General features: G+C 64.1%; 1 protein-coding gene across 1 annotated transcript; it reads left to right on the plus strand.

Annotated features, from left to right (window-relative positions):
• Nucleotides 1–6: 6 nt before the first annotated feature.
• On the plus strand, nt 7–7,839 carry LOC104569645 (zinc finger protein 740-like). Its single transcript, XM_088539261.1, has 7 exons — nt 7–20; nt 327–455; nt 537–623; nt 738–809; nt 3,921–4,050; nt 7,545–7,663; nt 7,750–7,839. Exons 1-7 carry the CDS (start codon nt 12–14, stop codon nt 7,837–7,839), a joined length of 636 nt encoding a protein of 211 aa, XP_088395387.1. The 5' UTR covers nt 7–11.
• Nucleotides 7,840–9,584: the final 1,745 nt, after the last annotated feature.

Here is a 9,584-nt window from a genome sequence, read left to right on the forward strand (position 1 = left end):
ACAGACACAAGATGGCTCAGGTAATGAGCCCCAATTTCCCCCCGTTTCACCCCGAGCCGCAGAGCCCCCGCGGGAATCCGCTCCGCTCCGCGGGAATCCCGCCCTCGGGAATCCGCTCCGCTCTCCCCGGAGCTCCAGGGAATCCCGGAAAACCCTCCAAGCTCTCCCGGTAGCTCCCGGTAGCCGATAGGTCCCGGTGCCCCGGGGGTGGGAGGGAAACTCCGAGCCGGGCTTCCCGGCCGTTCCCACATTCCCCGCGATATTCCGGGCGCGTTCCCGGCTCCGGACGTGTCCTGCAGCCGCCGCCGTGTCCCTTGTCCCCCCAGGCGAGTCTCCTGGCCTGCGAGGGCCTCTCGGGCGTTTGTCTCGTGCCAACCGTGGCCAGCAAGAAGATGATGCCCAAGCCGAGCGCCAAGGCCGAGAACGGCGAGCGAGGGGGCAGCCCGGACGTCCTGGTACGGAAAAAAATTCCCGGAATTCCCATGGGAAGCGGCGCCGGGATGGGCGTTGAGGTCCCCCGTCTGCTTATTCCGCAGGGGCTCCGCGGGGATGCGGAGAAATCCCGGAGCCGCAAGGAGGACGAGGGGACCAAGGCGGCGCAGCCCAAAAAGTCCCTTAAAAAGGCAGGTAATGGGGGGTGGGTTTGGGGTCCCCCGCGGTGGCGCCGGGACCGCCCGGTGGCACCGGGACCAGCCGGTGGCAGCGGGACCGACCGGTGTCCCCGGTGTCCCCAGCAGCGGCGCGAGCGGGCGGCCGGCGCCGACGGACAGAGCCGAGCGTCGCTGCGAGCGCCGCGCCTGGATAACCAGGTGTGGAATGGGGAGGAGGGACGGGGGGATCCGGCACGTCCGGGGGGAATCCGGGAGTTTTGGGGGGGAATCTGGGAGTTTTGGGGGGGAATCTGGCAGTTTTGGGAGGAATCCGGCAGGTTTGGGGGGAATCCGACAGTTCTGGGGGGAATCCGGCAGATCCGGGGGGAATCCGGCAGGTTTGGGAGGAATCTGGGAGTTTTGGGGGGGAATCTGGCAGTTTTGGGGGGGAATCCGGCAGGTTTGGGAGGAATCCGGGAGTTTCGGAGGGAATCTGGCAGGTTTGGGGGGAATCCGGCAGGTTTGGGGGGAATTCGGCAGGTTTGGGGGAATCTGGCAGTTTTGGGGGGGAATCTGGCAGGTTTGGGAGGAATCTGGGAGTTTCGGAGGGAATCTGGCAGTTTTGGGGGGGAATCTGGCAGTTTTGGGGGGGAATCCGGCAGGTTTGGGGGGAATCCGACAGGTTTGGGAGGAATCTGGGAGTTTCGGAGGGAATCTGGCAGTTTTGGGGGGGAATCTGGCAGTTTTGGGGGGGAATCCGGCAGGTTTGGGGAAATCTGGGAGTTTTGGGGGGGGATCTGGCAGTTTTGGGGGGAATCCGGCAGGTTTGGGAGGAATCTGGGAGTTTCGGAGGGAATCTGGCAGTTTTGGGGGGGAATCCGGCAGGTTTGGGGGGAATCTGGGAGTTTCGGAGGGAATCTGGCAGTTTTGGGGGGAATCCAGCAGTTTTGGGGGGAACCCAGCAGTTTTGGGGGGAATCCGGCAGTTTCTCAGGTGAATCCGGTAGTTTTGGGGGCGAATCCAATAGTTTTGGGGGGAATCTGGCAGTTTTGGGGGGAACCCGGCAGGTTTGGGAGGAATCTGGGAGTTTCGGAGGGAATCCGGCAGGTTTGGGGGGGAATCTGGCAGTTTTGGGGGGGAATCCGGCAGGTTTGGGGGGAATTCGGCAGGTTTGGGGGAATCTGGCAGTTTTGGGGGGGAATCCGGCAGATCTGGGGGGAATCTGGCAGTTCTAGGGGGGAATCCGGCAGTTTTGGGGGGAATCTGGCAGGTTTGGGGGGGAATCTGGCAGTTTTGGGGGGGAATCCGGCAGGTTTGGGGGGAATCCGGCAGGTTTGGGGGAATCTGGGAGTTTCGGAGGGAATCTGGCAATTTTGGGGGGGAATCTGGCAGTTTTGGGGGGGAATCCGGCAGGTTTGGGAGGAATCCGGCAGGTTTGGGAGGAATCTGGGAGTTTTGGGGGGGAATCCGGCAGGTTTGGGGGGAATTCGGCAGGTTTGGGAGGAATCCGGGAGTTTTGGGGGGGAATCCGGGAGTTTTGGGAGGGAATCTGGTAGTTTTGGGGGGGAATCTGGCAGTTTTGGGGGGGAATCCGGCAGGTTTGGGGGGAATTCGGCAGGTTTGGGGGAATCTGGGAGTTTCGGAGGGAATCTGGCAGTTTTGGGGGGAATGCAGCAGATCCAGGGGGAATCCGACGGGTTTGGGGGGAATCTGGCAGTTTTGGGGGGAATCCGGCAGTTTCCGGGGGGAATCCAGCACTTCTAGGGGGGAATCCAGCAGTTCTGGGCTGGAATCTGGCAGTTTTGGGGGGAATCTGGCAGTTTTGGGGGGAATCCAGCAGATCCAGGGGGAATCCGACGGGTTTGGGGGGAATCCGGCAGTTTTGGGGGGGAATCCGGCAGATCTGGGGGGAATCTGGCAGTTTCGGAGGGAATCTGGCAGGTTTGGGGAGAATCTGGCAGTTTTGGGGGCGAATCCTGCAGTTTTGGGGGGAATCCGGCAGGTTTGGGAGGAATCTGGGAGTTTCGGAGGGAATCTGGCAGTTTTTGGGGGGAATCTGGCAGTTTTGGGGGGGAATCTGGCAGTTTTGGGGGGAATCCGGCAGGTTTGGGGGGAATCCGGCAGGTTTGGGAGAAATCTGGGAGTTTCGGAGGGAATCTGGCAGTTTTGGGGGGGAATCCGGCAGTTTTGGGGGGGAATCCGACAGGTTTGGGGGGAATCCGGCAGGTTTGGGAGGAATCTGGGAGTTTCGGAGGGAATCTGGCAGTTTTGGGGGGGAAATCTGGCAGTTTTTGGGGGGAAATCTGGCAGTTTTGGGGGGGAATCCGGCAGGTTTGGGGGGAATCCGACAGTTCTGGGGGGAATCTGGGAGTTTCGGAGGGAATCTGGCAGTTTTGGGGGGGAATCCGGCAGTTTTGGGGGGGAATCCGGCAGGTTTGGGGGAATCTGGCAGTTTTGGGGGGAACCCGGCAGTTTTGGGGGGAATCCGGCAGTTTCTCAGGTGAATCCGGTAGTTTTGGGGGCGAATCCAATAGTTTTGGGGGGAATCTGGCAGTTTCTGGGAGGAATCTGGCAGTTTTGGGGGGGAATCTGGCAGGTTTGGGGAGAATCTGGCAGTTTTGGGGGCGAATCCCGCAGTTTTGAGGAGGACTCTGGCAGTTCTGGGGGGAATCTGGCAGTTTTGGGGGAGAATCCGGCAATTTCTGGGGGGAGTCTGGCAGATCTGGGGAGGAATCTGGCACTTTTGGGGGTGAATCCGGCAGTTTTGGGGGGGAATCTGGCAGTTTCTGGGGGAATCCTGCAGTTCTAGGGGGGAATCCGTCAGTTTTGGGGGTAATCCGACAGATCTGGGGAGAATCCGGCAGTTTTGGGGGAATCCGGCAGCTCTGGGGGGAATCCGTCAGTTTTGGGGTAAATCTGGCCGTTCTGGTGGGAATCCCGCTGTTCTGGGGGTAAATCCGGCTGTTTGTGGGGTAAATGCGGCTGTTTTGGGGGGGAATCCGGCCGTTCTGGGGGGAATCCGTCCGTTCTGGGGGTAAATCCGTCCGTTCTGGGGGTAAATCCGTCCGTTTTGGGGGGGAATCCGGCAGTTTTGGGGGTAAATCCGTCCGTTCCGGGAGGAATTCATCCGTTTTGGGGTAAATCCACCCGTTCCGGGGTAAATGTGGCCGTTTCGGTGCGGGCCGCTGCGGTTCACAGCTGCGGCGGGGGGAATCCATCCATTTTGGGTGGAATCCGGCCGTTTTGGGGGTAAATCCCTCCGTTCTGGGTGGAATCCAGCTGTTCTGGGGTAAATCTGCCCGTTTTGGGGTAAATCCGCCCGCTCCGCAGGTCGTGGTGATCGAGCAGAACGGCTCCTTCCAGCTGCTCAGTGACCAGCAGAGGAACTTCATCTGCGAGCACTGCTTCGGGGCCTTCCGCAGCAGCTACCACCTCAAGAGACACGTCCTCATCCACACGGGTACGGGGGGACACGGGGGGACACGGGGACATGGGGACATGGGGACACGGGGACACGGGGCTCAGCAGAGGAACTTCATCTGCGAGCACTGCTTCGGGGCCTTCCGCAGCAGCTACCACCTCAAGAGACACGTCCTCATCCACACGGGTACGGGGACACGGGGGACATGGGGACACGGGGACATGGGGACACGGGGCTCAGCAGAGGAACTTCATCTGCGAGCACTGCTTCGGGGCCTTCCGCAGCAGCTACCACCTCAAGAGACACGTCCTCATCCACACGGGTACGCGGGGACACGGGGGACACGGGGACACGGGGACACGGGGACACGGGGCTCAGCAGAGGAACTTCATCTGCGAGCACTGCTTCGGGGCCTTCCGCAGCAGCTACCACCTCAAGAGACACGTCCTCATCCACACGGGTACGGGGACACGGGGGACATGGGGACACGGGGACACGGGGAGACACGGGGACATCCTCATCCACATGGGTACGCGGGGACACGGGGGGACACGGGGACACAGGGGACATGGGGACAGACACGTCCTCATCCACACGGGTATGGGGACATGGGGACGTCCTCATCCACACGGGGACGGGGACATGGGGACATGGGGACACAGGGACAGACACGTCCTCATCCACACGGGTATGGGGACATGGGGATGTCCTCATCCACACGGGGACGGGGACACAGGGGGACAGGGACGGACATGTCCTCATCCACATGGGTACGGGGACGAGGACGGGAGGACATGGGGACATGGGGACCAACACATCCTCATCCACACGGGTATGGGGACATGGGGACGTCCTCATCCACACGGGTACGGGGGGACACGGGGGGACACAGGGACACAGGGACACGGGGACACGGGGACATGGGGACACGGGGACACGGGGACACGGGGCTCAGCAGAGGAACTTCATCTGCGAGCACTGCTTCGGGGCCTTCCGCAGCAGCTACCACCTCAAGAGACACGTCCTCATCCACACGGGTATGGGGACACGGGGGACACGGGGACACGGGGACACGGGGACATGGGGACACGGGGACACGGGGACAGACACGTCCTCATCCACACGGGTACGGGGACATGGGGACACAGGGACAGACACGTCCTCATCCACACGGGTATGGGGACACGGGGGACACGGGGACACGGGGACACGGGGACATGGGGACACGGGGACAGACACGTCCTCATCCACACGGGTACGGGGACATGGGGACATGGGGACACGGGGACAGACACATCCTCATCCACACGGGTATGGGGACATGGGGACGTCCTCATCCACACGGGGACGGGGACATGGGGGGGACAGGGATGGACACGTCCTCATCCACATGGGTACGGGGACGGAGGGACATGGGGACATGGGGACCAACACGTCCTCATCCACACAGGTACGGGGACATGGGGACATGGGGACACGGGGACAGACACATCCTCATCCACACGGGTATGGGGACATGGGGACGTCCTCATCCACACGGGGACGGGGACACGGGGGGGACAGGGACGGACATGTCCTCATGCACATAGGTACGGGGACGGAGGGACATGGGGACCAACACATCCTCATCCACATGGGTATGGGGGGACGGGGACATGGGGACACAGGGACATGGGGACGGGGACGTCCTCATCCACATACGGGGATGTGGGGACAGGGGGACGGGGACATGGGGACCAACATCCTCATCCACACGGGTACGGGGACACGGGGACACAGGGACGCGGACATCCTCATCCACACGGGGACATGGGGACATGGGGACACGGGGACCGACACGTCCTCATCCACGTGGGTACAGGGACACAGGGACATGGGGACGGACACGTCCTCATCCACACGGGTACAGGGACACGGGGGACATGGGGACAGAGCGGCTGAGCTTGGAACGGATCCCTAGGGATCATCCAGCCGGGACGCGGGGACACAGGCGGCTCGGGAAGATCCCCACGAGCCCCCGGCCATCCCCTCCCCATCCGTCTAATTACCGGGCGTTAATTAACCACCCGGGTGCGTTGGGACGGGGCAGCCCCATCCGCACGCGCGGTGTCCCCTCCCGGTGTCCCCTCCTGGTGTCCCCTTGTGGTGTCCCCTTGTGGTGTCCCCTCACGCTGTCCCCTCCCGGTGTCCCCTCCCAGTGTCCCCTCCCGGTGTCACCCCCCGGTGTCCCCTCCTGTGTCCCCCCCCCGGTGTCCCCTCCTGTGTCCCCCCCCCGGTGTCCCCTCCCGGTGTCCCCTTGCGGTGTCACCCCCCCGGTGTCCCCTCATGGTGTCACCTCCTGGTGTCCCCTCCCATGTCCCCTCCCATGTCCCCTCCCGGTGTCACCTCGCACTGTCCCCCCCCGGTGTCCCCCCCCGGTGTCCCCCCCCGGTGTCACCCCCCAGTGTCCCCTCCCGATGTCACCTCCCGTGTCCCCCTCCCGGTGTCACCCCCTTCTGTCCCCTCCTGTGTCACCCCCCAGTGTCACCCCCCGGTGACACCTCCTGGGTCCCCTCCTGGTGTCCCGTCGCGGTGTCCCCTCGCGGTGTCACTCCCCGCTGTCCCCTCCCGCTGTCCCCTCCCGCTGCCACCCCCTGGTGTCTCCTCCCGGTGTCTCCTCCCGGTGTCACCCCCCGGTGTCCCCTCCTGGTGTCCCCTTGCACTGTCCCCTTGCGCTGTCCCCTCCCGTGTCCCCTCCCGGTGCCACCTCCCGGTGCCACCCCCCGGTGTCACCCCCCGGTGTCTCCTCCCGTGTCCCCTCCCGGTGCCACCCCCCGGTGTCCCCTCCCGCTGTCCCCTCCCGCTGCCACCTCCCACTGCCACCCCCCGGTGCCACCCCCCGGTGCCACCCCCCGGTGTCCCCTTGCACTGTCCCCTTGCGCTGTCCCCTCCCGTGTCCCCTCCTGGTGCCACCCCCCGGTGCCACCCCCCGGTGTCCCCCCCCGGTGTCTCCTCCCGGTGTCACCCCCCGGTGTCCCCTCCCGGTGTCCCCTTGCACTGTCCCCTTGCGCTGTCCCCTCCCGTGTCCCCTCCCGGTGCCACCCCCCAGTGTCACCCCCTGGTGTCCCCTCCCGTGTCCCCTCCCGTGTCCCCTCCCGGTGTCACCTCCCGGTGCCACCCCCCGGTGTCACCCCCTGGTGTCCCCTCCCAGTGTCCCCTCCCGGTGTCACCTCCCGCTGTCCCCTCCCGTGTCCCCTCCCGGTGTCACCCCTCGCGGTGCCACCCCCCGGTGTCCCCTCCTGGTGTCCCCTTGCACTGTCCCCTTGCACTGTCCCCTTGCGCTGTCCCCTTGCGCTGTCCCCTCCTGTGTCCCCTCGCAGTGTCACCCCCCGGTGCCACCCCCCGGTGTCACCCCCCGCTGTCCCCTCCCCTGTCCCCTCCCGCTGCCACCCCCCGGTGACACCTCCTGGGTCCCCTCCCGCTGTCCCCTCCCGTGTCCCCCCCCCGGTGCCACCCCCCGGTGCCACCCCCGCTGTCCCCCCCGGTGTCCCCAGGCGAGAAGCCCTTCGAGTGCGACGTGTGCGACATGCGCTTCATCCAGAAGTACCACCTGGAGCGCCACAAGCGCGTGCACAGCGGGGAGAAGCCCTACCAGTGCGAGCGCTGCCTGCAGGTACAGCCGCACGCGGGTGACAGCCGCGTCACCCGGCGTCACCTCCGACTGTCCCCCCATCCCGGGATTCCCTCCCTTTCCCGCAGAGCTTCTCCAGGACGGACCGGCTGCTCCGACACAAGCGGATGTGCCAAGGATGCCAGAGCAAAGGCCCCGACTCGCAGCTCCTGCTCTAGCTCCGACGTTCCCTCCGGAATTCCCGGGAGAGCAGGCCCCTCTCCGAGACTTCCCTCCGGAATTCCCGGGAGAGCAGGCCCCTCTCCGAGACTTTCCAACCGCTTCCCGCACTGTACATACGCTCCGGAGCATCCGGAATCTTCTCCTTGTCCCCTCCAAGCAGCGGAAGCGCGTGCCCTTCCCTCACATCCCTTCCCGATCCCGAATCCCAACGTTTGCCTTTTGGGAAAAGCCCTGAGCGACAAACGGGCCCAAACAGGGCAAAATAGCGACGCTCGCTTCCAAAAAAACCCCATTCCCGTTCCCTTGGGATGGGATCGCGCAGCCGCTCGGCTCTCAGGTAGGAAGTTCAGCAGGGAGGAACCGGCTCCAACTCCCGGTTTTCCCCCCGGCCATTCCCGGGGAGGCTGTTGATCCGGGTGGGAATGCCGGGATCGCGGCCGGCTGCGGCGCTTCCCTTTTCGCTCCTAATCTGGTGGTTTTGGTTAAACTCGGCCTTTCTGCGCCCACCCCGTATCCCGGCGGGATCTGGCCCTGTATCCCAGCGGGATCTGGCCCCGTATCCCGGTGGGATCTGGCCCTCTATCCCGGCGGGATTTGGCCGCATCCCGGTGTTTTTAGGAGCAAAACGGAGCCCTGGGACGCGGGATGAGTCGGGAAGCGGCCGAGGGCCATGTCGGTGCCACCAGCTTCCGAGAATTCCGGGAATGCCCTGGGATTCCCGGCCGGATCCCTCTGCTCTTCCCGGCTTTTGCTCCGAGCGGCCTCCAGCGGCACCGTGACGGTCCCGACCGCCCCCCGCATCCCGGTCCGGGAAAACATGGGAAAAGAGCAGGAATGGCCTCTGCTCGGATGGACTATCCCGGGAAGCCGCCAGGAGCAGCTCCATGACCCGGCTCCGGGCACCGGGATGCGGCGACGCGGCGGGATGAGAGGCTGATTCCCAATGGGATGAGAGGCTGATTCCCAGTGGGATGAGAGGCTGATTCCCGATGGGAAGAGAGGCTGCTTCCCAGTGGGATGAGTGGCTGCTTCCCAATGGGATGAGAGGCTGATTCCCAATGGGATGAGAGGCTGATTCCCAGTGGGATGAGAGGCTGCTTCCCGATGGGATGAGAGGCTGATTCCCAATGGGATGAGAGGCTGATTCCCAATGGGATGAGAGGCTGCTTCCCGACGGGACGAGACATTGCTTCCCAGTGGGATGAGACGCTGATTCCCGATGGGAAGAGAGGCTGCTTCCCGGCGGGATGAGAGGCTGCTTCCTGATGGGATGAGACGCTGTTTCCCAATGGGATAAGAGGCTGCTTCCCAATGGGATGAGACGCTGCTTCCCGGTGGGATGAGATGCTGATTCCCGATGGGAAGAGAGGCTGCTCCCGGGTGGGATGCGACGCTGCTTCCCAATGGGATGAGACGCTGCTTCCCGGTGGGATGAGACGCAGCCCGTCTGCTCCCAGGGCTGCTCCCACAACCCCACCATTATCCCAAGGAAGATCCCGCCGTTATCCCGAGGAAGATCCCGCCATGATCCCAAGGAAGATCCCGCCGTTATCCCAAGGAAGATCCCGCCATGATCCCGAGGAAGATCCCGCCGTGATCCCGGGCTCGCGCCTTCCCATCCAGCTCCGCATCCCTCTGACCCCCGGGAAGCGCCCGCCGGATCCGGCCCCGCGTCCGCCTGTCGTTCCGTTCCGCCTGTCGTTCCGCCTGTCGTTCCGCCTGACGCCGGAAGCAGCCGATT

This window comes from Tinamus guttatus, unplaced genomic scaffold (genome assembly GCF_059628265.1).
Source record: "Tinamus guttatus ecotype Peru unplaced genomic scaffold, ASM5962826v1 Tinamus_guttatus_pri_ptg001542l, whole genome shotgun sequence".
Lineage (NCBI taxonomy): Eukaryota > Metazoa > Chordata > Aves > Tinamiformes > Tinamidae > Tinamus > Tinamus guttatus.